Source organism: Coccomyxa subellipsoidea (assembly GCF_000258705.1).
Source record: "Coccomyxa subellipsoidea C-169, whole genome shotgun sequence".
Lineage (NCBI taxonomy): Eukaryota > Viridiplantae > Chlorophyta > Trebouxiophyceae > Coccomyxaceae > Coccomyxa > Coccomyxa subellipsoidea.
Window position 1 is genome coordinate 704,978 of NW_005178037.1, and position 26,224 is coordinate 731,201.

General features: G+C 53.6%; 6 protein-coding genes and 1 non-coding gene across 7 annotated transcripts; 4 read left to right on the top strand and 3 right to left on the bottom strand.

Moving 5' to 3' along the window:
• Nucleotides 1-80: 80 nt before the first annotated feature.
• On the bottom strand, nt 81-4,169 carry COCSUDRAFT_62489 (NADP-dependent malic enzyme; the record flags this gene model as incomplete). The annotated part of the gene is made up of 13 exons (XM_005648447.1): nt 81-268; nt 589-714; nt 983-1,108; nt 1,218-1,225; nt 1,567-1,845; nt 2,178-2,332; nt 2,524-2,632; nt 2,747-2,864; nt 3,030-3,224; nt 3,458-3,614; nt 3,715-3,872; nt 3,992-4,046; nt 4,131-4,169. The coding sequence occupies 13 exons, from the start codon at nt 4,167-4,169 to the stop codon at nt 81-83; spliced, it is 1,713 nt and encodes a 570-aa protein (XP_005648504.1).
• Nucleotides 4,170-5,347: 1,178 nt separating this feature from the next.
• On the bottom strand, nt 5,348-5,421 carry COCSUDRAFT_t32. Its single transcript has one exon. It is a non-coding gene; the product is annotated as a tRNA-Ile (tRNA).
• A 246-nt stretch (nt 5,422-5,667) lies between these two features.
• On the top strand, nt 5,668-7,281 carry COCSUDRAFT_14777 (Formiminotransferase; the record flags this gene model as incomplete). The annotated part of the gene is made up of 6 exons (XM_005648448.1): nt 5,668-5,760; nt 5,842-5,928; nt 6,061-6,226; nt 6,331-6,453; nt 6,575-6,826; nt 7,097-7,281. 6 exons carry the CDS (start codon nt 5,668-5,670, stop codon nt 7,279-7,281), a joined length of 906 nt encoding a protein of 301 aa, XP_005648505.1.
• A 240-nt stretch (nt 7,282-7,521) lies between these two features.
• COCSUDRAFT_53168 (putative splicing factor 3A subunit 3) lies at nt 7,522-11,971 on the bottom strand (the record flags this gene model as incomplete). Its single annotated transcript, XM_005648449.1, has 11 exons — nt 11,635-11,971; nt 11,340-11,482; nt 11,092-11,171; nt 10,904-10,973; nt 10,513-10,721; nt 9,930-10,156; nt 9,282-9,502; nt 8,841-8,960; nt 8,481-8,603; nt 7,983-8,159; nt 7,522-7,635 (listed from the first exon to the last, which is right to left on the bottom strand). Exons 1-11 carry the CDS (start codon nt 11,663-11,665, stop codon nt 7,522-7,524), a joined length of 1,515 nt encoding a protein of 504 aa, XP_005648506.1. The 5' UTR covers nt 11,666-11,971.
• Nucleotides 11,972-12,356: 385 nt separating this feature from the next.
• On the top strand, nt 12,357-13,418 carry COCSUDRAFT_62492 (hypothetical protein; the record flags this gene model as incomplete). Its single annotated transcript, XM_005648450.1, has 5 exons — nt 12,357-12,450; nt 12,578-12,697; nt 12,833-12,926; nt 13,039-13,233; nt 13,346-13,418. 5 exons carry the CDS (start codon nt 12,357-12,359, stop codon nt 13,416-13,418), a joined length of 576 nt encoding a protein of 191 aa, XP_005648507.1.
• Nucleotides 13,419-13,941: 523 nt separating this feature from the next.
• Nucleotides 13,942-20,741, top strand: COCSUDRAFT_28540 (AAA ATPase; the record flags this gene model as incomplete). Its single annotated transcript, XM_005648451.1, has 16 exons — nt 13,942-14,113; nt 14,277-14,445; nt 14,664-14,795; nt 14,969-15,100; nt 15,380-15,537; nt 15,847-15,989; nt 16,445-16,647; nt 17,006-17,109; nt 17,407-17,554; nt 17,886-18,058; nt 18,409-18,593; nt 18,779-18,874; nt 19,071-19,287; nt 19,588-19,800; nt 20,124-20,304; nt 20,577-20,741. The coding sequence occupies exons 1-16, from the start codon at nt 14,076-14,078 to the stop codon at nt 20,739-20,741; spliced, it is 2,457 nt and encodes an 818-aa protein (XP_005648508.1). The 5' UTR covers nt 13,942-14,075.
• An 813-nt stretch (nt 20,742-21,554) lies between these two features.
• Nucleotides 21,555-25,812, top strand: COCSUDRAFT_23194 (glutamine synthetase). Its single transcript, XM_005648452.1, has 7 exons — nt 21,555-21,816; nt 22,197-22,240; nt 22,394-22,567; nt 23,153-23,365; nt 23,757-23,941; nt 24,348-24,476; nt 24,882-25,812. The coding sequence occupies exons 1-7, from the start codon at nt 21,579-21,581 to the stop codon at nt 25,030-25,032; spliced, it is 1,134 nt and encodes a 377-aa protein (XP_005648509.1). The 5' UTR covers nt 21,555-21,578; the 3' UTR covers nt 25,033-25,812.
• Nucleotides 25,813-26,224: the final 412 nt, after the last annotated feature.

The following is a 26,224-nucleotide window of genomic DNA, read 5'->3' on the forward strand; positions in this document are numbered from 1 at the left end:
CGAAGCGCTGATCAGTAGACACACCCATTTGCTCACACTCGAATGCACTCGGCCGAATCACTAACGATTTGTATTGGCCCCTATCGGTACTTGCGGTACGTAGATCTGTACATGGAGGCCCTTACTGCCGCCTTAACATCGTGCGGCCGCGGCAGCGCTGTTGCCACGCCGGACTCGTAGGCCTTCTTGGCGACGGCGCAGGCCACCTTTGCGGATATGGTCCGGATGTCTCGCAGCGGCGGGTAGATGCTCCCCCTCGCGCGATCCTCTGCAAGCACCAACCCAAAAATAATTCCTTGCCGTCGTAAGAGAAGCGCACCGTCACCTGCTTTGCATGCGCCAGCAGACAGCCGCAAATTGTTCAACGGCCATCTATTATTGGACTCCGGGCATCTCATGCACAGATTGGATTCGTCTCGCAATACGCAAACATCAAGCGCAAAATTGACAACATGCCCACAGGCTTTCCCATTATCGACTTCACTGCCCTGCAATGCGGCCCCCAGGGTTGTGTCCTGTTGGAAACTGGGGTCTGCAGCGAACAGCACAGACCCCACTATTATGGCACTATTACGGGGCGGGCAACACCGTCAGTGACGAGGCTGGCGAGCGCTTCCGCTGCGGCGATGAAGGCTTCGTCGCGCAGGCGCGTCGCACGCGACACTATGCTGCCCAGTCCAATGCCTGGGAATATGTATGCGGTCTCCACGCACCCTGCACAACAATCGCTCATAGGCCAGGGGATTCCTCAACTGTTACTGCAGAACGTTCACTTGCAAGGCAGCCCTGCCCCTACTTCTAGCGCTCGCTTTGCCTTCATATCTGCATGTGATTTACTCTGACTTTCATGCATCAATGTCACAGACTTCCTGCACAAACTGGGCTTTTGGCCACCCCTGCGATAATTTGCACTGGAGGCCACCCCTGGAGGGGTAAGACACGGCCTGTTCAGTTGAAAGTTCAGATTTAGATGTAGTCCCACCTGGAGTGAAGGATTGGCCGCCAGAAGTGGACACCTGCGCGGAGGCGCTTGTCCGGCGCACCCTGTCGGCAAAGACCGCTTTGCCTCCAGTCCACTCGTATGCATCCTCAGCCCTCAGCTCCGGCTCTGCAGGGCCAAGACCTCCCATTAGAAATACCGTTGGCAGTCAGCTGAGGTCTTAGGGTCCACAGGAATGCACCAAACCGCAGTATCCCTCCTGGATGCTCACACTGACCTGGCAGCCTGCCAACGCAGCAGTTCTCCTGTGCACCTCATTACCTCATGAAAGACCACCAAACTACCATGTGACAAGTACCGTTGGACAAGGATGTTCAAAGGGTGGATCAGGGGGGTAAGACAGGGGTTGACTGTGCCATGCAAAGTCTCAATATGGCAACGGCACAAGAAAGCGGCTGCATGCTAAGATTATCTTGGGGCCGGTCAACTGCTGCTGGTGATGAGGCTTCGACAACTCTGGCGTCCCAATTGGTCCCACCTTGGGCTCAGAGAAATTTTAATTTCTGTGCAGATACGAAGTTCCCAAGACAATGCAGGTAGGGGTGAAAGAATCTGTGCCTGGCAACGAGAGGGGCATGATGATGGGGCGGCTGTTGATGCGCGCGAGCTCCTCGCAAATTCCGCGGGTGAACTCAACGGAGGGGGCGCCGTCGGAGACGCCGATGAGCACGCTGGGCCGCAGCGCTGCCACGGCGGCCGCCAGGTCAGCGCAAGGGGGACCCTCGTGGCAGTACGGCAGCGCATGATCCGGTAACGAGTCCGCGTCCGCGCGGCCGCGCGTCACCAGGCCGTGCCGGTCCACCAACCAGAACTGCCGCCGCGCGTCAACGATCGTGCCGCCGCCCCTGCCACGATTTTGCGCACGCCCCTCAGATAATACCCTGAGCCTTGCAGTGCAAGGGAAGCAGCTGTCAAGCTGACGCAATTACTCGCACTGTGCCTCTCTGTGGTGCACCCACACTTGCCGGCTCCTGCACGCCTCTTGCTTTCAATCTGTTGCTCCCACCGATCGTCGTCAGGTCCTGCTGTGCTGGAGATTCAGTGGAACGCAATCGACTGGATGCAATAGCGAGTCAGAGTGGGAGGCAGCATGAGCCTTCAGCGCACATGGAACACGGCACGAGAAGACGTCCAGGAAGAAGCGGGACCAATTATTGCAGGCAAGAGACCGGCGTACCGCCTGTTCTGGCGGGCGATGGCTTCTGCCAGAAGCTCGGCCAGGGCGGTGCCGGCCGCGCCATCCCCCGCGATCATGATGGTGTGGTCTGCCAAAGACTTCCCCGTCAGCGGCTGTGCCGCCAAAATCCCCGCCAGCACCACAGCTGCCGTCCCCTGTGAAGTAGAGCATGCACATCTCAATATATATTATTGAATAATATATTCAAATGTGCCGGGGGCGCCCGATCAGGAAAGTATGCAACCATTCAACATGTACAGGGAAAGGCCTTTCTGACTGGACTGGCCAGCAGGCTGGGCAGAAGGGCGCAGTGCACGAGATGGCTTGGGGAGGTAAGAGAACAAACCTGCACATCGTCTGAGAAGCAGGCCAGGCTGCCCCGGTACTGGTTGAACAGCCGCGACAGGTTGGCGTAGCTCATGTCCTCAAAGTGCACCAGGACCGTATTCCCAAACCTGTCGATCATACAAAATATATCACTAAGGAACTTCTTAGGAAGCAATAAATCTGTGGTACTGAAGACATCTGCTTGACGGCAAAGGAATTGTCCTTGACCAAAAAAAGATTACCTCCTTTTTGCGGCGCTGATGAATTCATCCAGGAGCTCGTAGTACACATCCCCTCGCACCCGCTTGTGCTTTGATCCCACATAGAATTGGCTCTGCAGCAGCTCCTCATTGTCTGTGCCTGTTGCACATTCCCACGGACTCTTCACTTGGCTCCATTGCTTTCCAAGCTCCACGGTGGCCTCTGCTCGAAATCTTCTTCAGCAGCACTGCAGAATTTGCTGCACTGTGGTGGGGTATTGGTCTCCAGCATGAACGCATCTCGGGCGAGAGGAGCTGTGCGCACCGGCGTCTATGCAGACGGGGAGGCACATGTTGGGGGGGATGCCGGCGCATGCGCTGTAGAGGGCCAGCTTTGAGACGGGAACGCCCACTGCCTGAACCCCCAGGTCCCCCAAGGCCCCCACCCGCTCACCATCTGTCAGGCATATGGCCTTGATCCTTCTCTCCGGCCAGTTCTTCAAAAGCGAGTACACCCTGCCTGCAACCACAGCACTCCTGCCCTCAGCTTCATGCCGTGACATCCCTTTTACTTGTAGGAGTCTCCCTCTGTCTCTGCCTCCGTCTGCTAGCTTAACATGCCATATTGACGGCTTGGTACTTGTAACCCAGACAGCTCCCAATCTGTTCGTCTAGGCAACGCCTGGAGCAGGATGTCAAGTGTGATCCATATTTGAATGGAGATGGAGAAAGTATCAGCCAGGAAGCAAACACCTTTGTCCTTCATGCAGATGAAGAGGGAGCGCGGCAGGCTCTTGAACATGAGGCCGTATGTCTGGCAGTACTCGCTTACTGTGGGCATATGCACTATGGGCAGGAGCTCCTCAATATTGTTGGACAGCACATAGTAGAAAAGACTCTCATTGCGTTCCTGCGTCACAAGGTAAATCAGCCCGGCTGATGCAAATTGTCCAACTTTCCAAGCCCAAGCACCAATCTTCATGCATGGAGCTCCTGTGATGGAAAGCAACCTGTAAAGAGGTCAGGTAGCTATGGCGCTCCAAGTCAGAGGACTTGCTGCGAATGTTGATCATGCACCGCTCTGCTTGGACTTCCTGCGAAAGCACGGCCGGCGGCAGCAGACCCCTAAGGTACAGCCTCCCCCTTTCTTCCTCACTGAAGGCCAGACCTGCATGCCAGGTCATGCATGCACACTGAGAGGATTGGGGGGTAGACATTGAAGCAGATCCTCAACTTGACACTCTGTTGCGGCCACCCTGTGCTTGTGAAGGAGGAGAAAACTCTCACCTTTGTTGTACTTGGGGTTGCGCATCACATCACACCCTGAGATGACACTTCTCACCTGCACACCAAGTCACAATTGGTAACGAAAAGTGAGCAACAGCTGGACAATGCGAGTTATGCATGGGCTTGGTTTCTTCCTCACCCAAGGTGTTATCGGCAGCTCTGCCGGATCGACCTCCATCGCGGATTCGTTTGTCTTGATACCCGAAAAACTGGAAGCATGTCTGCCATCCATTGAGTGCTGGAGGGGTGCACGTGCTGTAGTTCCATGGCTTGAGCAGCCAGCGAAAAGCTGGACAGATAGAACCCTAAGCTTCGTTTGTCGGGCAGTTGCGTCAATTGTATGCCTAATGTGTCCAAGCATCGCATTGACGTGACAAAACAAAAGATGAGCAACACCTACTCACTTGGTGCTACTCCAATCACCGAACAGGGTACCTTATAGTTGACATGATTATAAATTCAAAGTAAGATGAAAGTAGAGATATTAGGCAAGGTCGCAGAAAGACGCTCAACCAACACTGCTCCAAGATGCTGCACATGTTGATGAAGCAGACCATATGGCAAGATGTGGTGAGATCCTGATTTGGTAGGGAAGGCTGTTTCCCATAGCTTCCACATGCATCCTCTGTGTTGCAGGGTGTAGGAAGGATATCCTATCATCGATGTCTTCCGGGAGCTGCCGCAGCGCCTTTTCGGAACTTCCTTGAAGCTGGCACAGGCCTTGTTGCCACCTCTGTAGCATCAGTAGTGCTGTACTACTGACCTCAAGGACATCAGTAGTTGTATCCAAGTAGGTCATGACCAGGTAGGTGATCACCGGGCTTGACTGTCAAGCCCGGTAGTGGCACTCTCATTTTATCTTTTTCTTTTTCCTTTTCAGTTTTTTTTAACTACTGTTGGTCCGTAACAGCGCGCATATCCTTTGATCAGGCGAATTAAATATTATGCCAATGACAAGCAGTGCGCATGCAGCAGGCTGAATGAGACTCTTATGGCGTCCAGATGATGAGTCAACTTGAAGATAGCCGCCAACGCCGCCTGAGGCAGCGGCGGGAGGGAGTACAGCTTTTAGCCGTTTAGGAGACAAAGTGAGGTTTTACATCCTGCACTCACCTCAGGTGGGTCTGAGGCTCATCTCAACATGATCTGAGATGATCTGGATCATCAGCCTGATGCTGAGCATGATGCCATAAGAGTACTCATTCAGACTAGTCTCATTCAGCCTAAAAGCTGCATGCGCACTGCTTGCCAGTGGCATACCAATTCGCGTCATCAAAGAATATGCGCGCTGATACGGAACAACAGTAATAAAAAGAAAATACAACTGGAATGGAAGAGAAAGAAAAAGCCTGAGAGTGGCCACTACCGGGCTTGAACCGGTGACCTTGGGCTTATTAGACCCACGCTCTAACCAACTGAGCTAAGCGGCCTCAGGTGAACATACGTGCATTTCTTCCTCTTATGTAGGCTGACAACCAATCGTGCCACGGTGGTGATCCTAGTCCTGTCAACTTATACGGGTAGCAGTTTAACACTTTAGTAAGTGAATACAACTACACATTGCAATTCCGCAACACAGGCGTGGAATGGGCCGCAATTGGCATCGTATGCTAGGTGCGCGAGCATTTCTCAGCTTGCATGTGCTCCTTCCATGTGGCCAAGCCAATGCCCTCTCAATGGAGGTTTGTGCTTCAGGTTGCAACGTGTACATATCGGAAGGATTGAGATCTACTTTGGTGCAGCAGCTGAAGGTATGTGCTGACAAATGTGTTGGGTATGCCAATCACGAAACATTGATACCTGAAGCTGTCTAGCTGAACCAGTTCGGGTTGCAGAACGTAACGACGGAGATCTCAGGGAGTGCACTCGTGCACACATTCGTCGACAAGCCCTATAATCGCACAGGCTTCACTCTAGTGTCACCAGCTCCACATGAGGTCCGTGGACCTCACTGGGCACATTTGCACTGCAATCTGGATCTTACTAGAACATAAGTACTAAATGATCAATTCAAACGATCATTTCTTGCTCTGCTACACATTGAACTTACCTGTAAATGGTCAGTGCAGCTTGCAGGCAGTGTCGTGCGGCTGGCCAGGGCTGCCTTGGAAACAATCGATCTGCGCTCGCATGCAGCCAGTCATCCTCGCCTGGGAGTAGTGGACCACATTTCTTGCCACCCCCTGGGCAGGGATGCAGCGCTGACTGCTGCAGCAGAGACAGCCAGATCCATAGGTCTGCTGGCAGCGCACTTTCTGCTGGGCGCACGCTGTTTCCTTAAGCAGGCATTTTCTGGACAACAAGCCAAGCATGCAGAAGACGATACTTTATTGCTGCAGGGACACAGCTTGGAGAGGGCGAGCTTGCGGTGCCTGTGTTCCTGTATGGGTCAGCAGGGAGTCAGCAGCGCTCACTGGCAGACCTCCGGAGAGCATGCGGCTACTTCAAAGGGTCAAAGCAGGGTGAGGATTTATCATACACAGAGTCCCGATTAAAGATCAAGCATCAACCTCCTCATGCCTGCCACAGAAAAGACTGAAATGGTTGAAAGAATCAATTTCTAGGGGTGAAGTCTGTGTGCAGGGGCATTTAAGGGGGCATCTGAGATCAGCATGCCAGCCGGCATGCGGCCAGACTTTGGGCCAAGCGAACTCGATCCCAGGAGAGGCCTTGCCACAGTAGGGGCGCTTCCCTGGGTGGTCAACTTCAATATTCTTCTACAGACAGATGACCTGCAGCTCGCGCGCCAGATAGCCAGGGCCGTCAGCGGCCGCGGTGGCGGCCTACCCAGCGTGGAGGCCATGGCTCTGCCGCATGAAGAGGGTGAAATCCTGGGTGTGCTGTAGTTTTGGTAGCAGAATTTGAATAGTAGAACGTCTCTTTATTCCTACTGAAACAGCATTTGACTGTGCAAGATTCCATGCTCACGACTCTTGCATATGCCTGCTTTCAATGTACACAGACATGAGTTTCCGACGTTGCGCTGAGAAAGTAGAGAGGACGTACATGTCATTGTCGTTGGTATTGCTTCCCCTGCCAATGCTGTGAGGAATGCTTGGGATGTGGGGTTGGTGAGGCAGCACAATACTTTCCTTATGCATGCAGGGATTGAGATTGCTTGCAACCTGCTCGATGTGGCGGTTTCGCCAACAGAAGCTGTGGCAGCGAGCGTGCAGGAGCATGCAGACAGGCATGGCATCACTGTTGGCAGAGGGTATATGACAGGAAAGACCCCGGAAGAACTTTGCAGTCTTGCAGAGCAAGCTTTAGCAGATCGAACATCAAATTGAAGCACACATTTTCAATCTGGGAAATATTGTCCGGGGCATTACCGTCCTATGCCCTCAACGGATGTCTCAAACGCAGCAGAGAATACATTCCTCCAGTTGGTCTTCGATACATTATAGAAGCACATCAATCAATTGGCTGCATGTGTTGTTGACTTCACTTTGTAAGCGTTCCGCCCAATGAGATAGATACCCTGCTAAGACAGCAAAGCAAGCAGCAGTGCAGCAGTGCTTGACAGCTGTTCAGATGAGCCCCTGGCGCTTGAGGTCCTCGTAGGTGCGCTTGTTGTACACATTGCCCTCTGCATCCTCATACTCCTCCTCTGCTTCTGCCTTGAAGCCGCCCACCTCACGCTCCTGCAGCATCATGCACAAGGGACCGTCAGCCTTTTGTCAGACAAGGACCAACTCCAGCAGGTTACCACCCCATCAGTGAGCATTCACATGGGTAAGAAAGGGGGGCACTTTTCTTCTGCCCGACAGCGCACTAGCAAAGATCTGCAGCAGTGCTATTGTCGTGCAATCATATGAGCAAAGACAGCGGCAGGACCCATTATGGGTGTGCTTGCATCCATGCTCAAGAGCACGGCGCAGCGTCTTCTACTTCTCCCTGTCAGATGGGCGGAGCACCGCAAATATGCAGACGAGAGAAAGAACCATGCAGTAATCGCTGAATGTGAAGAGGGCAGTGGCTGTAGGGCCACCTTGATGGAGGTCCAGAGCTCGAGGGCGTCCTTCATCTGCGTGACCTCAAAGAAGGTCTTGGTGTTGGGGATGCCCAGCGCACGCATGCCGTTCTGGTGGCGCCACTCCTTGAAGTGCCGCTCAAACGCGCGCCGACCCCAGTAGCTCATCCCGCCGCAGATCTCGCACGTGAACTCCTGTCATAGTACCACACCACCACAGCCGTCAGCACACTGCTGCGCATGAAAGACCCAATGGTGCCTGTTTGACCTTCTGGTGACTTGCTGGTACATTGCTGACGACAATACAATGGGGGCAAGAGGACTTCTTTGCCTTGTGCTTCGCACTCCTGCTGTACTGTCCATGAAAAGGATGGGCGTTAATGGTAGTCATGATGGGCATGAATGGTAGTCATAATGTTGGTGCTGCCCCTCCTCAGTTTTATAGGAGCATTGTGTCTGCGTGACATTCATGCAGGGCCACAAGCGAAAGTAAATCAGTGTGTGGGAGAGCCGCACCTGGTTGAGGCCGTGGAGCTTGTAGAGCCAGTAGGGGATGGGCTTGCCGTCCCAGCCCAGGGGTAGCTTCAGGGGGTTGTACACAAAGTCATCCTCCTCATCGCTGTCCTCAGCTGCCGCATCCTGTGCAGACACAGATATTCCCTTCCATACCTTCTCCCATCTGCACTGCGCTGGCAACATCAGTATTGAACCACTCAATGCGCCCCATACGCGTTAGCAAGTACAAGCTCTTGAGGTCTGATGTGACCAAGATCCTTCTGTGAAACTCATTGTGGAGTCGCTCATCATAGCCAGCAGCATTTATGACGGAGGACTAATGCAGATCTGTCTGCATGGTACAGCAGGACTGGTGCCCACCTCCTCAGCCTTCTGTTCCTGCTCTGCCACGATCTCCTCATAGGTCGATGCCTGCTTCTTCTCCACATATCCCTTTGTGTCCTCAATCACGCTTGCTAACACCTCCGCCCACAGCTTCACCTGCACTCACATACAGGCCAGTGTGTTGAGGACAAGCAGTCTGCTTCCCATGTTGATTCACATCCTCAGAACATGCTTATAGCCCTCATCCTCATATTGCAGCCTTCCTTCCAGATGACAGAATCAATGACATTGAGATGCATTCCCAGGAAAGGCAGTGGGACAAATTCGCACAGAACTTCCTGTCAGGACAGTGAGCAAGGGGCAGCAGACAGTAAGAGTAGTGCAAGGCTTTGTTTCTCCTTCACTTTTTACACAAACAATATCAAACATTTCAATTGAAACGATGCAGCATTGAGCAGACATATGTGCCGCCCCCACCTTCGCCTCGAGCAGGGCGGTGTCGTGGGCGGTGGCGGAGATGCGCGCGTTCTCATCGGCACTGCGCACGGCGGCGGGTGCGGCGCCCTTGGCAAAGTGCTTGCGGTCCAGCTGCGCGAGGGGCGTGTCGCGAGTCAGGAACAGGCGCTCCGCGCGCTGCCGCAGCGTTCCTCCGCTCTTCATCCCCAGCGCCGCCAGCGCCTCCTTCAGCCGCTCCGGGCCTGCGCATGCGCGCGTTTGCTTATTCAGGCACTGCCCTAGATGACGCTCAGATGCCCAGTAGGACACTGCGGATATGAGAGACTCAGGATCCCCAGGCGGCTGTGTTCACAATCCTTCACACGTGCGCCCTGCTGAGCAGGTGCTTGGAAGTGCAGAAAACTTGACATCACGGCAATGAAATCATACTTCAGAGACCGTCGCCAGCACGGATCTTTAGATTTCCCCTTCGCTGATGTCAAATGGATGGGATCCCCGGAACACTTCTGCCTGTGCAGAGTAGAGTGACAACAAGTAAAATTGTTTCGTGAGCAAACTCACGGTGAGGTGACAGGCCTGCCAAGAGCAACCCTTGTGTCCACGCCTGCTCAGCGCTGCATGAGGCAGCAATAGCAAGCACAATGAGGGAGCAAGCAACAGGTGCCGCACCCAGGGTCTCCAGCTCCTCGACGGAGGCGAAGGCGGCCACGTCGATGACAGAAGCGGCGTCCTCTCCGGCGGTGCCCTGCCCGCGGTCTGCCCAGCCGGGCACCTGGCCGGCCTCCCACAGCACCTCAAAGTCCGCCAGCTTGGCGTACACCTTCTCCAGTGAGCCCAGCGGCTGTGTGCGCTCGTGGAAGGACTCCAGATAGCGCAGCAAGCCCTCCAGATACTCCCTGCCCCCAGCATCACATTCTTACAAAGCAACGAAAAGTACACCGTCACTCTCTGTGCCTTCTGTGGCCTGAAAGGACTCCCCTTTTGCCGCTGAAACCTGAGACGGATGCATCAGGAGGCCAAGGCCCCGGCATCCAACAAGCTCAGTGCCATTCAAAGGACTGCGCAAAGCACAGCAGTCATGCTCGGTTTCTTGACATTCTGATAGCAAGGTCCCATTTGTCAAAAGCAGATGATAGAGCACCAAGGTCTGAAAAACACAGCACATGCTGTTTCAGCGAGCACCTACTGTGTCAGTCAAAGTCCAGTACTCCAGCACAGCTGCCATGACATATAACGCCAAGCAGCAGCGCACCTGTAAGGTTTGCTGAGACGGTGCTGCCGGGAGATCTCGTCCACGGCCCCAAAGGTGACCAGGTACTCCACATAGTCGCACTGCCTGCCAAATTTGGAGTTGACAAAGGCATGGTAGTGCGTGTGCATGTCCATGCAGCGCCCTCCAACCTCCTCCCCACTGAATGGCACCTCCACCTGCTCCTTCAGTGCCTCTTCTTCTGGTACAGCCTGCACAGTGACACCCTCTCCTGGCAAAGCTTTCTACACAAGGCAGATCTCTACCGCACGATTGCTCAGTTGCCATTTAGTGCCTTTGCGCCTTCTGAAGAGCTACATGTTGAGAGCAGGTGCACAGTCCCTCCCCTTGTGCCTCGAAAGGAAAAAGAGAATTAGCTTGTGTCATGTCTCACCTCTACGACCTCAAGGTCCGGATACCGCAGATGGTAGACCCGCACTTCGTTCAACCGCTCGTAGAACGCCCTGCAGACAGGAACACCCTCTCAGTGCTTTCGGGATCTTTACCTTGAAGAGCAAAGTGCGGAGAGCTGCATGGTGACAATTGACATATGCTACAGAAGAATTCAGGTGAGAGAATCACCTGAAACCTGTGTTGTCTTCTCCTCTAAGTGCTGCAATCTCCTCCTTGCGGGCTCCAGACTCATCCTCGTAGATCCTCACCTGTAGGTCAAAAGTGTGCCATTGTCATCCTAGGTCCTTTCACAATGGTGAGCTGCACCGGGATGGATATGCAGGGCTCCCCCTTTGATGTGCGCTGGAAGATGCCGACCAATTGCATGCAGTAAAGTAAACTCCTTTATCAAAATTTGGTCGGCATAGGCCACGCACCAGCTTCTGTGACTGCGCCTGGAGCTCATTGAGCATCTTCCTGACTCTGTGCCCCTGTGCAAGCTTCTCCCTGTGCCCCTTGACATCGCTCTTGAAGTCTCTGACGATCTGGCGCTGCAGACGCTCGCACTCCTCGTGCGCAGCTGCGAAGGAATGGACAGCACTGTGATTCATGTACACAGCAGCACAGCATCTAGATCGTGCAACATATGCTCTTCTAAGGTGAGTTCAAAGCAATACAGAGAAAGGACATTAGCTTGGTGGCTATTGCAGATCGTGAAAGAACACTACTTACCTCTTGTTTGTTCCAGCAGAGTGCTGGCCATTTTTATGGCCTTTTTTATAAAATACGCGTTGGTTGCCGACAAAAAAAAGCAGTCACTTACAAGCAATCCCCAGGTTGCTGGCTACTTTTTAGAATTAATTCAACGAGACTAATGCATGATGCTGGCCATGGATGGCCTATTTGAAAGACAACAAATTGTCTTCGAAGTACTTATAACCAAACACAACCTTTTGCTGGTGCTTGCACTGCTGATCACGAATGTTTTGTGGCTGCTGTGCGCCAGCACCAATGAATGCTTGATATAACGCTTGGTTCAGTTCATACGAGTCGTAGCGGTCGATCAGTGTACACTTAATTGAGCACAGCTGCAGATCTAGCAACGGGCTGGACGTCCCTGCTCAGTACTACAGCACTCTTAGTAACCTCCAAATGCCAAAGGATGATCCAGGATAAGGCCCAATAGAAGACTCCACCGTTTCGAAAACATTTGTTGCGTGAAGAACAAGATTAATAATTGTGAAATTGAAGAGCAAAGCAGTGTCCCTGATCCCATACAGCCCTTACTTGAGATGATGCTTCGGCAAGGTTTCTGCTCCTCACAAGCAGAAGCGATCCGCTGCTACACAACTAATAAACTGAATACATCTTCATTGAAAAGGTGAGATACGTCCATGCATTGGATCCAGATCACCGAAAAGCACCAAAATTCCAGTGTCACACTTCTGCTGCAAATGAGTGAGACCTCCGTCTGCATTCCCGTGCAGGCAATCTCCTCGATGCTGGAGAGTAACGCAATTGAGCTGCCTGGCAGCCCAAGCGGCGGCGGTGACAGATAGGTATGCGGGCAACATACTTCGCACCGGTTTACTTGCCAGCTGTAACTGGAGAGCAACATTTTGCAGCCTGTCCCACAGATGGCAAACAGCACTCCTGAATGCCTTGTATTCTGCAGAAGCTCGCCTGCTGCGGAAAGCCAGCCTAAAGGCCTGGAAAGGCAGGTTGCAGCGGAAGGAGATGATCAAATTGTATCTGGCAGCGCTGCACCCACAGAGAGTCCCTCAGAGGCAGACAGGTGAGCCCCAATCAACATCTGCAGCAGTCCAGCAGAGAGAAGTGCGCATGCATGAAGTTAATTAGAACTACATGTGTCACAGGCCTCGGTCTTCATCAGAGGCAATCAATAGAGGCATTGAGGAGCTTAATGCAGGGCGGCCGCGTGAGGCAATTGAGCTGTTCCAAGCTGCGCTGGAGCTGCCAGGGAATGGGTTCATGCGGTTTGCAGGCACTGTGCGCGAGTACAGGTAATGAGAGCGCAGCTCCACCGCTGTCAACAGTAACATGTACAATTGCCACACCAAGGGCAATGAAGCATTGACTTAAAGGGCCTATCTGAACAATGGCAAGCTGTGACAGGTGTCCCAGCGAAGGAGAGGAGCAGGCAGCTCTGTACAACATGGCGTGCGCCTACGCAGCATTGAGGCAAAGAGACAGCGCGCTGGCGTGCTTGGAGGGTGCCTTTGAGGCGGGGCTGTCAGATTTTGCGGCAGTGCGCAGCGATCCGGATCTCAGCGCTGTCAGAGGGCAGGATCTGGACAAACTGCTCTCCAAGTGCGATCAACTCTCTCACTGCCGTGCCCCTTACTATCAGTGGGATCCCACAAAAGAGACTGCTTGTCCGTGCATTTGATCAAGCTACTGATGCAAGTGATATTGACCGCAGGTATGACAACCTTCTGGCCAAGCTTTTCAAGAAGAAGGAAGACGACGAAAACAAGCCCTGGCTGGGCTGGTAGCTTTTGTGAAAGTTTGAGGAGCTTAGCGTCTTTCTTGTTGCATGCATGCCACTAGCAGTGCCGGTGCACCGTATCTGTAAGTGGAATTGATACAGAAATGACACCGTGTGACACCTGTGACAGTTTCTAGCATGAGCACAGCTTATTGGCAAAGCGGTGGCCGCCAATGCGGAAAATCCTCGACATCATAAAACAATGAACCTTTTGTTGGTCCAAGGCTATTGAGTACTACTTAGTACAACTTACCGGCCCCATGGCCCACTGGGGACCGGCGCCAGCTGGCGGGCGTTTCACATTGATCCTCAATGATCATGATGCCCGACGCGCCCTCCTACGTGTGCCATTCACAGAATGCACAGGCCTCCCAGGAAGTGCTATTTACTCCTCTACCCAAGGAATTCACTCCTGGAAACTGGGCCTTCTGGAACACTCCACAATAGGGTTACATAATGGGTTACGCGGTCATGATGTAATACCCTGAAGCCAAGACGCCCTGCTGGTGCCTCGGAGAGGCAAGCGCGGTAAATTGTTGCAGCAATTAGACAGAGGTGCTGCGAGGTAGCAACTATCCAAGGAAACCTGGGAAGTTCATACGTGCGTCGGATCGCAGCGAGCTTCAGAAGCGAGTTTGGGTGGAATTAGAGAACGCAGAGAATTATGGCAGAGGCCGGACCATCGAGCGTCCCTGTTGACGAGTAAGTTGCAAACACTCACAAAACCTTGCTCAGTCCTATCTTTGTCACCATCCCACCTGCATCACCCTCGTCTCTCTTCTGGGTTGTCCGCCTTGAATTGCCAAACCATAGTGAAAAGTCTCATCAGAAGAGTTAATAAGGTTGTTGTTGTCGTGTTATGCAGCATCCCGAAGGAGAAAAAGGATTTTAGCACAGCTATCCTGGAGAGGAAGAAGTCTCCTAATCGTCTGATTGTGGATGATGCTATCAACGACGACAACTCAGTTGTGGCGTTGCACTTGAAGACAATGGAGACCTTGCAACTTTTTAGAGGCGACACCGTGCTCCTCAAGGTCTGCTCGAATCAGTTCTGCTTGCATGTGCATTTATGGCTCTACTTGTGCAGGCGTTTGGTTGGATCATCACTCACAAACAGCTTCCTGTTGCTGTCTCGAATAGCACCTCATCAGGACGACCAGCTAGAAGTACTACGAGTGTGCTGGCTACATCACTATACAGCACTCTGCCTGGTTATGACGCTAAATTTGCTCTCTGGATCTCTGTGTTGCAGGGCAAGAAGCGTAAGGACACTGTGTGCATCGTCTTGGCGGATGACACAGTGGAAGAGTCCAAAATCCGCATGAACAAGACTGTGCGCAAGAATCTGCGTGTGCGGTTGGGAGACATTGTGTCAGTGCACCAGGTGAACTTCTCGATCCTTCTCAAACCAATACTCTTCAAAGTTCCTTTAATTGCAGGAGGACGACTACTTTTGCATATCTATCCACTTCAGCAATTGCTAACTTTAGTTAAATAATAGCGCCACAGTCATGCTTTCTTCCAACGAAACTTTACTGAATAGCTGCTGCGGTGCAGTGTGCGGACGTGAAGTATGGCAAGCGCATCCATGTGCTGCCCATCGACGACACCATCGAGGGCCTGACCGGCAACCTGTTTGACGCCTTCCTGAAGCCCTACTTCCTGGAAGCCTACCGACCTGTCAGGAAGGTGGGCCGCCCTGACCGTACTGCTTCTCTCCACATAACCGAATACCATGTCGAGTCATGCGGTTCCAGTGCTGCTGCCACACTAGGATCAATGGCGTGCCCTGAATGCAGACATCCTATCCCTGGTTGAATTGCTGGATCGATGCTGCTCCTATGGTGCTGATTTGGATCAGTTGGGCTGTCAGCATTCTATGGAGGCCGTTGCCCAAGTTGCAAAGAGGCATCATCATTCGCAGGAGCTCGTCTCTCTGAGTGTGTGCTGTGTGGCGGCTGCGCGCAGGACGACGTGTTCCTTGTACGCGGAGGCATGCGCAGCGTGGAGTTCAAGGTGGTGGAGACGGAGCCGGAGCCCTACTGCATCGTCGCCCCCGACACCGAGATCTACTGCGAGGGCGAGCCCATCCGCCGCGAGGACGAGGAGAAGCTTGACGAAGTCGGGTGCGACCCCATTCTCTCTTGAAGGCCCACGCCATGCGCGATTGTTATGTACTGCCTTGTAGTGCATGCCATGACCTCTCCTGCTTGTGGAGAAATCTTTCTCCTAGCAGGCCCTGGCGGCCACTGTGAAGAGGACGTCCTTTCAATGGTTGTGGATGGATGTACGCTGCGTGTGCTAATTGCTTGTGGGCACTTGGACCATTGATTTAGCAGTCCCCACGCGAGAGCAAGTTCTTTATGCTGTAGAGGAGCGCCATAGGCTGAAGAGGAGTACGATGAAAGTCAACTGAAGGGGTGTGCTGGGTGCAGATATGACGACGTGGGAGGTGTGCGGAAGCAGATGGCGCAGATCCGCGAGCTGGTGGAGCTGCCACTGCGCCACCCGCAGCTCTTCAAGACCATCGGCGTCAAGCCTCCCAAGGGAATCCTGCTCTACGGGCCCCCCGGCTCAGGTACCCTTTCTGACACCTGCCTCCTCGTCCCTTCTCCCTTGGTCTGCACCATGTCGCTTTGATGAGGAATTGAACACACCCATGTGGCTTTGTGTGGCTTTACGGCTGGGGGGATCTGTAGATCATTCTTCCTCTGGGACTGAGAATGGCATCCTGCCATGCTGTGGCCTAATGCTATGCTGTGGCCAAATGAAGAATGCAAGTTTTACATCTGAGATTATGTGACATTGTCTTGGTTGCGGCGAGCAGGCAAGACGTTGACAAAGTAACATGTTGTGACAGGGGCTGGTACTGTCATCAGTCAAATCTTCAAAAAATACCAGTGTGACATGGTCCTGGTTGTGGCGAGCAGGCAAGACGTTGACAAAGTAACATGTTGTGACAGGGGCTGGTACTGTCATCAGTCAAATCTTCAAAGGATACCAGTGTGACATGGTCTTGGTTGTGGCGAGCAGGCAAGACGTTGATAGCGCGGGCGGTGGCGAATGAGACGGGCGCATTCTTCTTCCTGATCAACGGCCCAGAGATCATGAGCAAGCTGGCCGGCGAGTCGGAGAGCAACCTGCGCAAGGCCTTTGAGGAGGCCGAGAAGAACGCGCCCTCCATCATCTTCATTGATGAGATCGACTCCATCGCGCCCAAGCGCGAGAAGACGCAGGTGACTGCCTTTCTGGTATTTTATAACATATGTAATGCATGATCTTCCGCACCGCACCCTTTGGAGCACCTCACTGAGGTGGACACAAGTCGCTGTTGGCATGGTTGTGTGATTTCATAACACATCAACGATGAAAGTGAACATTGCCAAATGAGCGTACTTGTGGAGGTCTCAGGGAGATAGTAATGCTCCGCACAGCCCTTGCAGTGGTTACATTCAAAAGATTGCGGGCTCATCCCCAGAGAAACGATGAAGGCAATTTCGTCTTGCATGTTAATGCTGGCATGGGGGTGTTCCTTGTGGTGCTGGCAGAGTGCATGCGCGCAGGTGCTGAGCAGGCATGTATGTGGGGCTGCAGGGAGAGGTGGAGCGGCGCATTGTGTCGCAGCTGCTGACCCTCATGGACGGGCTCAAGTCGCGCGCGCACGTCATCGTCATGGGCGCCACCAACCGACCCAACAGGTGCTTCTGCTTCTACATTCTCATTTATGTTGACTTTTGCGTGTCAATGTGGGTGTTTGGGCAGCACACACAGCTTGCCTTGACGGATGTTTGGGCAGCAACAAGAGCACACCCGTCCACCAGAACACACCCAGCAATGGGTGTAATGGCGGCTATGATTGGTTGTGCTGTAATTATCTATCATCAACTACTTTGTGCTCGTGGCAGTAAGTTGATACTGCTGCATGACATGCGCATGGCGTATGCTTATCAGTCCATGAGACGTGGAAGTTGCTGATGCTGTGGTGTGCAATGCAGCATTGACGCGGCGCTGCGGCGTTTTGGGCGGTTTGACCGCGAGATCGACATCGGCGTGCCGGACGAGACTGGCCGGCTGGAGGTGGTACGCATCCACACCAAAAACATGAAGCTGGATGACAACGTCGACCTAGAGGCCATCGCCAAGGTATGCCACGCTGCTTATCACCTGCCTCCAAGCACGCTGCCCTCTCATGGCTATCTGCTGTATAAGACAGGGACCCTGCAGACTGCCAACCTGCAAGCACCGTATGTCTCAACTCGACCTGCATGTCACCGAAGTGCACAAGTGCTGCAAAGCTATCTTTGCCGTTCTGGCCATGTTGTCAGGTTGTCAGGAGCTTTGTGGTGCTCTGGTGAGCATGTCTCTACCCCGTCACCAGCAGAGGAGAGCAGAGCGCACCTTGCCTGTCTCCCACTTGCATGCAAGCATCATTGAAAATTGCTACAAACAAAGTTGAGCGCTGTGTTTTTCGCAGGACACGCACGGGTACGTGGGCGCTGATCTGGCGGCACTGTGCACGGAGGCAGCGCTGCAGTGCATTCGCGAGAAGATGGACGTGATCGACCTGGAGGATGAGAACATCGACGCCGAGATCCTCAATGCCATGGCCGTCTCCAACGACAATTTCAAGACCGCCCTCGGCATCAGGTGCCGCGCCCTCCCAACTTCTTCATCGCTCAATACTCCCCTGTGGAAATGTCAGAAGCATGTGGCAGGGTTTAGAGTGTGCATGCATGCCATGGCGTGCATGCTCTTCATGTTGCCGGAAGCTCTGACTCTGGGCTTGGGGGAGCTGTTGCAAGACCTTGTAGGGTACCTGCACAGTGTTTTCAGATTGTCATACAAAGCTCAGAGCTTCACACTGTCAAGAGGCGTGGCAGGGTCTTGCAGGATGCCTGCACCCTGTGGCACGCATGCTCTTCAGGCTGCTAAAAACTCAGAAGTGGGATGCAAGTGAAGTTTTCATGTGCTGAGTGCGGTGTGTGTGAAATCTGCAGCAACCCGTCGGCGCTGCGCGAGACGGTGGTGGAGGTGCCCAACGTGAACTGGGAGGACATTGGCGGCCTGGAGAACGTCAAACGCGAGCTGCAGGAGGTGGTGCAATACCCCGTGGAGCACCCGGAGAAATTCGAGAAGTTTGGCATGTCGCCCTCCAAGGGCGTGCTCTTCTACGGACCCCCAGGTGCCCCCCTCAGGCCCTCATTCCTTCTGAGAGTTCAGTGCAGCATGTCAAAACAAATCGAGGAAGGGTAAACTTTCTGCATTTGTGATGACCAGTGAAACGGAAGGTGTGCTGCTGCACAGTCACTTAAGTACCACATAATAATGATTTGTGCGCTGACAAGGATGTTTTGGTGTTTGGTGCAGGCTGTGGAAAAACGCTACTGGCAAAGGCCATCGCCAACGAGTGCCAGGCCAACTTCATCAGTGTCAAGGGGCCCGAGCTGCTCACCATGTGGTTTGGTCAGTCCGCTTTCTCTCTCTGGCATTCCCATGGAACACAAAATGCCCATGCCCTTGCCCTTGAGGATGTTTGACATACCGCAGCCATGCTTAAACTAGAAGTGAGGTGGAAAATTAGCCATGATAAAGCCATGCTCCCTGATGTCTAGCAGCTGAGCAGCGCAATGTGAATGACCGATTCACCTCTGCCGAACAGGTGAGTCGGAGGCGAACGTGCGCGAGATTTTTGACAAGGCGAGGCAGAGCGCGCCGTGCGTGCTGTTCTTCGATGAGCTGGACAGTATCGCCAACCAGCGCGGCTCGTCCTCGGGCGACGCCGGCGGCGCGGCCGACCGTGTGCTGAACCAGCTGCTGACCGAGATGGACGGCATGAACTCCAAGAAGACTGTCTTCATCATCGGCGCCACCAACAGGTGCATTTCTTTGCCTCCCCTTGTCCTCTCACCCTCTGTTCAGAGTAACCAGCTCTGATGTGCATTTGCATTGGTGGGGCAGCAGGTTCATGATGCACCCTACTGCATGCTGGCAGCCATGTTACTGGCAGTATGCCTTTAACCGCCTTCTTGCGTCATTCTGGGGTGGGTGTTGGTGTGTCTCGTTGGGTCTTTTTCTTATTGTGGCCCCTGGCTGTTTTTTGAGTGCCTCTGTCAGCAGCACTGCTCTAGACCCGGAGTGCAAGGGAGAGGCTGACCTGTGCGCAATAATGCGCGCAGGCCGGACATCATTGACAGCGCGCTGCTGCGGCCGGGGCGGCTGGACCAGCTGATCTACATCCCGCTGCCGGACGAGGGGTCGCGCCGCCAGATCTTCAAGGCCGTCCTCCGCAAGTCCCCAGTCGCGGGCGACGTCGACGTGGACCTGCTTGTCAAGTACACTAACGGATTCTCCGGCGCCGACATCACCGAGATCTGCCAGCGCGCCTGCAAGTGCGCGCAGCCTCCTCTCATTACTCGACCATCGGGCTTGCCCCCGTGCCGTACTTTGTGATGGTTGGTGCATTGGTATCTTCCTTGGCGTCAGGAGCATTCTCTCATGTGAGAATCTGCCAATGGGAGGGAATACAAGGTGTAGGCCAATGTGCTGCTCGTCACGAGGAAGGGACAAGGATGGCAAGTGCTCAGCCAATGCATCCTCTCAAGTTGGCTCGCTCAGGTGCCTGTTCCATGGGTGCAACTTGTGAAGGCTGAGAGACTGAGCGTGAGCATTTGTATGAGGTGAGTGAGTACTGACAGCTGTGACGTGTGCGCAGGTATGCGATCCGTGAGAACATTGAGAAGGACATTGAGCGGGAGCGGGTGAAGGCGGAGAACCCGGACAGCATGGAGGAGGATGCGCCCGACCCGGTGCCCTCCATCACGCGCGCTCACTTCGAGGAGGCCATGAAGTACGCGCGCCGCTCCGTCTCCGACGCCGACATCCGCAAGTACCAGGTGGGCCGATATTGTTGTGCCTTCTGTCATGTCAGGTTGAGAACATCTGTACCTGCAGCTTGATGTTCCATGTTTCTTTGTGGATCGTGTGCATTCCCTGTGGCAACCCTGTTCTTGGATCTGTGCAGCACCACATGCAGGGGAGAGCGTTTGGTCAGGGCCCTGGGAAAAGAAAACCAGTGTTGAAAAGTGTCGAAAACTGTCGTATCGAGGTGATGAAGGGGTGGTGTCTGCGGGTTGCTGACGCGATGTTTGGTTGGTGGTGCGTTCAGGCGTTTGCGCAGACGTTGCAGCAGTCGCGCGGCTTCGGCTCGGAGTTCCGCTTCCCGGACAGGCCAGCCGGCGCCACAACCCCCGCCGGCGAGGCCGCTGCGGCCGCCGCAGCCCCGGCTTTTGCAAACGGCGCTGCTGATGACGACGATGACCTCTACAGCTAGGCCTCCCCTGTGCCCTGCTGGCAGCCGCACCGCGCGCTGAGCTGCGCTGCCTGCCAGCAGCAGGTGGAGCCGGCAAAAAGAAGTGCTTCGCTGTTTTGGTCTGGCTGCAAAGTGCAGTGCTGTGAGGGCTGTGGCTTGACTGAGACTAGTGGCCCGCTCATCGCCAAAGAATGCGCAGGGAGGTCCTGCCTGTGACATGGCGGGGGCTGCTGTGGTGTTGACTTAAATGCAACTTTCTAGGCTTTTCTTCTTGCTGACCCTGTTGACAGTCCCCAGCCATGCATGGACCATTTGCAAACAAATATGCTGCTGCCGCAGCGTAGCGGCTACGTTTGTCAAACAGAGTAGGCTTTGTACGGCGTGTAAATATAGTACTGTTACTTCACGCCATGGCTTCAGCCAATCAGAATCACTGGCAGCAAATGTTTACAGTACTTCAACAGCCTGTTCAATTGACTTGCAAGTAATGTCACATGACTTGCAATGATATCAGGGTGCACGGTGCATCCAATTGGCCAATTTGCAATGCTGATTTAATTCTCATATCTCCCAGCTGTGTATGAACTCAATTGTGGTTTCCTCCATTCACATACCATCTTCACGTACCTTGAAGATGACGTCATGTTAGTCTCCTCGCACAAGATCTCATCGACGTTCAGGGGGTTTCCCCTTCTCTTGTACGGCAGTCTGCCCGAACTGGGCTGCCCTAAAGTCAGGATCGCCGCCCTAGACAAGACTGCAACACCATCTGTGAACAGGAAAATCTCTTGGAGCACAGAGACTTAGACTTCACAGTTCTGGGTGCATCTGCTTTGCGTATACCTCAATCGTGTTACAATGACAGCCCCAGTCGTGTTCGGGACCACCGGGACCATCTCTTCTCTGTTGGACACTTCACTTCTGCCTCGCTTCCTAGCTCTTCCCCAGAATGGGAAAATAGCTGTCGAATACGTGTGGATTGGAGGCTCGGGATCTGACTTACGTTCCAAGACAAGATGCCTGGACAAGATTCCTAAGTCTCCAGAGGATTTGCCTGTGTGGAACTACGACGGATCCTCAACTGGGCAGGCACCCGGTACCAACTCCTCAACCCGCCAATTGTCCATTTGCACCAGTCAATACTTTGATACCTTTGTCTGCTGCTGCATTTCGCCTCTCTGGCCACCTGGCTGCACTGTCCGTGTTCACTTGTTTTCAGCGTTGGGAATTAGGGATGAGGGGATCCACGTGATAGCAAAGATAAGGTAGCGCAATCTTGTACGGATTATATAGTAGTGCCTAGAGGCCACTTGAAGTGGCCATCACTTTGGGGGTGGTTCTATCGGCTGACATTCGTCAGCGGAGCAACGTACTTCAGTCAGATAAGTCTAGGGCTTGAGACTTCTCTTCTCCGAGAGATTTATAAATGATGCAGCTGGTATCGATACATACTTATCTTGGCTCTTCTGCATGCAGGGGACGATTCGGAGGTTTTCCTCGTGCCTCGGAGAATTTTCAAGGTACTCCCCTGATAACCTGGCATTCTTGTTCTCTCCGCTCTCTAATTGTATTGCGACGGAGGCTCTGTTCTTGTGCGAAGAAGTGCGAAAGCAAGTGCTTGAGCCATTGTTCCAGGGTGCATGCTTGGTATCCAACGGATTTGGCGTGTGCAGGACCCCTTCCGCGGCGGGGACAACATTATTGTCATGGCCGATGCGTACGAGCCACCGAGGGACATCGATGGAAAGCACATCGACATGAAGGCCATTCCCACAAACACCCGCTTGGCATGCGCGGAGGTCATGAAGAAGGCCGAGGCCGAGGAACCCTGGTTCGGCATTGAGCAGGTGATCTACTGGCAAGGGAAGTAGGAGAAGGAGAAATTCCTTCTTCTGTTCACCTTGCTGCTGGCAAGCGGTCCTGCTCAACTTTGCAAATCAGCATATTTGGCTATTCTTACACAGCACCCTCTGCAAGCAATCAACCACGGGGTGAATCTCACGCTCCTTGGTTCATAGACACCTCCCACGACGCCTATGTGCCTGGCCTTGCAGCTTCACATGAAATACTCACCATTGCCATTCGGCACTATGCTGCGCAGAAGAAGGGCAGCCAGTGACACATAAGTGCAAGGCTATATGTCCATATCTGCTAGTGACACTCCTTTTCTTGGCAGGTGTTCTGACCCGCTAGCAGGATTGCCTGATCATGGTCAGAACAGGATCTCCCCGGGCTGAACATCACACACCCTGGATCTTAGACACCTCTCACGACGCCTGCCTGGGCTTGCAGCTTCACAGGATGTACTCACCATTGCTCTTCTGCAAATTGCTGCGCTCATGCAGGTCAGTGATATGCCGGTCAGGTGCGTACCACTGACCAGCAGGTGTCAGTGGGGCAGATGTTTCAGGAGATGTGCTGGTGCGGTGCAGGAGTACACGCTGCTGAACGCGACGACCAAGTGGCCGCTGGGCTGGCCGGAGTGCGGCTTCCCAGGCCCCCAGGGCCCCTACTACTGCTCGGCCGGCGCGGGGGCGGCCATCGCGCGCGACATCGTGGAGGCGCACCTCAAGGCATGCATGTACGCCGGCGTCAAGATCTCCGGCGTCAACGCCGAGGTCATGCCCGCGCAGTGGGAATTCCAGGTCAGCTCCCTTCCTTGCGCCCGCCTTCAAGCAGCAAATCACCCACACATACAGTCATGCCTTTAGCAGGGGGCAGGCTCAGGGCAAGGACCCCTGCTCAAGGTAGGATTCTGATGCTATAGGGCTAATGCGGACCCTGTGATGTGCTCATCGCGAACCTGTGCAATTTTGGGTTACTGCAGAGCGAATTCGTCCAGCAGCGATCTGCGCGGTCATGATCTTCTGGCATGCTTCCCGCTTTGAGGGTCCGTCTTGCTGAGTAGATTGATCTTACACGCCGCTCCTAGCATTCCATGCGGGCCTGGACAGAGTTCTGATCAGCTTGCGCAGACATGCTGATTGACCTGCTGGTTGAGAAGTCATTGATTTGAGCTCTGATTGGTCGTGGCAGGTGGGCCCGTGCGTGGGCATTGACATGGGCGACGAGCTGTGGATGGCTCGCTACCTTCTGCTGCGCCTGGCGGAGCTGTACAACATCGAGGTCACCTTTGACCCCAAGCCCATCCCCGGCGACTGGAACGGCGCCGGAGGCCACACCAACTTCTCCACCAAGGGCACCCGCGCCGCCCCCGGCGGGTCAGCACCCCTTCTTGACCATTACTTCTTGGTGTTTTAAAAGGACACGACTGTCAGACTTGCCCTTGCATCCCTTCCGTTCTTTCACAACTTCTACCGATGGTCTGGTGCAGTTTGGTGATCTGTATACAGTAGGTTGATTGTTTTCTTCCTGAGCGAGACACTTGTTCAAAGACAACACAGGCTGGCATTCTGTTGTTGGCGTGGGCTCGACTTTCTGGCAGTGGTTGCTGAGCTTCAACCTCTCGTTTGTCTGGTGTGCAATTTTCCCTAGCCATGAGTTGTCCTGGGTCTGTGTACTCCTTGTGGAATTAGTTGTTGCAAGGCCCTACACAAAAAGAGCTTCCAGCTATGGGCAGGAGGGAAGGTGGGAGCAGGCAGTGAGGAACAGCGTGGTGCTGCGCAGGTGGGAGGAGATCCAGAAGCAGATCGCGAAGCTGGAGAAGCGCCATGCGGTGCACATTGCCAGCTACGGAGAGGGCAACGAGCGGCGCCTGACCGGCAAGCACGAGACCTCCTCCATGCACGACTTCAGGTGCGCCCAAGCCCGCCGCGATCACACATACAGTGCCAATCACAGGCAACCGTACCTCATTCTGCAAGCCTGCCTTGATGTCTAGAAGGGACCACATCTACTGGGCCCTGTGCCACTCCTATGCTGCCCCAAGCACCCAGTGCCATCAAGCCCAATAGCAACCATGCAAAATAAAGAGTGGAAATTTACCCTGCACATACGTTTTATGCATTTGCTGAAGATGAGCGTGCGCTCAGGCAGTATTGCATACCTTGCTCTGTGCCGCCAATCGTAGCTGCTGCAGCCGCCAAAGCAACTGATCATCCTCACTTCCCTCAATGCGAATGTGGGGCCTTGAGTAAGCAAGACGCCCATTTCCCCCACAAGAAGGGAGAGTGATCATTGTCTACTTGTGCGCGTGCGCAGCTGGGGAGTTGCGAACCGCGGCGCGTCGATCCGCGTGGGCCGCTCGGTGCCGGTGGAGAAGAGCGGCTACTACGAGGACCGCCGCCCCTCCTCCAACCTGGACCCCTACGTCGTCACCCGCCTCATTGTGGAGACCACCCTGCTCAAGTGAGGGGTGGGGGGGACCCTTTTTGGGGGGGGGGGGGTCTGGTACCCCCCGGCCAGGGCGGGGGGACTGTGAATGTCGTGGGGGATTTTTCTCAAATGGTTGCAGGATAAGGCGTTGCAGCTCTTTTGCAGGTGTGCGTGTTTTTGAGGAGTGCCAGGTCTGGACATCGTGTTGAATAGTAAAGTTGGACAAGGATGACGAGCTGCATTTGTGGCTTTCTATTCCTGTATTGTACAGAGTATCCATACATTCATGCAGCAGCCGGCAGATGTCAGAGTTCTACTGTGCTGTCAGAACAATGCTGCTGTCAGGTCAATTCTCTGGGGCGGAGATGAGCTCATTTGCGCGAAACACCTACTCCTGTTGGACATACAGCAGACATGCCAGTCTTCTGATTGTGTTTTGGACTATTGAGCTCAAACTGGTAGCTACCCAGGGTTGATGATGTCAAGAGGCGCGCCAATTTTTTGTGAACACATCTCTGCCCCAAGCCTTCATTCCTAAAGGTTTCACTGACCAAAGAAATACTGTGAAGGGACTTTGTGTATATCCTTGCCTGTGCTGCAAAATGGATGCATCAATCCAGTACTGAGTGTGTGTGGCAAGGCTTGTGCTTGGTCATGGGATTCTTTTCTAAGCCCCAGTAGCAGAACTGCTGTTCCAGCATCTAGCAGTACTTTTCTTGGGTCAACTGTCTTCTTTGTGTGGTTGGATTGTCTCAAGATCTCCCAGAGGTTTCGATTCGGACAATACCAAGGCTTGTGTAAAGGTTTTCGGCCTCACAGTGATTCGTCAGCTGGAGCGCCATAGACACTAGCACTTTCCTGCTTGGGCATTTGCATATTACCATCACTCTTGCTGCAACAATACATTGAACTTCTGATAAGCTTTCAACACGCTTACTATATAGCTTACTATATATATATAAGCACGGTCTTACATTTTATTGAAGATTGATACCCAGCCAGCTCTGCATATCAATCAGGCATAGCGGTCCTAATGCCCAGCAACAGCATCACAATCATACGCACTGCTGATGTCGCAAGGGTCCTTTCGGCATTTGATCTCACGATGCAGTTTTGAAAAGGCCAACTCTGTTGGATACTAGACTGCATTCGCAATACGGTCAGCAATGCTTGGCTTTATTGTCATTAGCAACCAGTGCTTGGTACAAATTCTCCTAATTATTTGCCGA

Coding starts and splice junctions, on each gene's coding strand:
- COCSUDRAFT_23194 (XM_005648452.1), top strand. CDS start 21,579: ATGACAGCCCCAGTCGTGTTCGGGACCACCGGGACCATCTCTTCTCTG. Junction 22,568..23,152: donor CCTGGTTCGGCATTGAGCAG/GTGATCTACTGG, acceptor GGTGCGGTGCAG/GAGTACACGCTGCTGAACGC. Junction 24,477..24,881: donor TCCTCCATGCACGACTTCAG/GTGCGCCCAAGC, acceptor GCGCGTGCGCAG/CTGGGGAGTTGCGAACCGCG.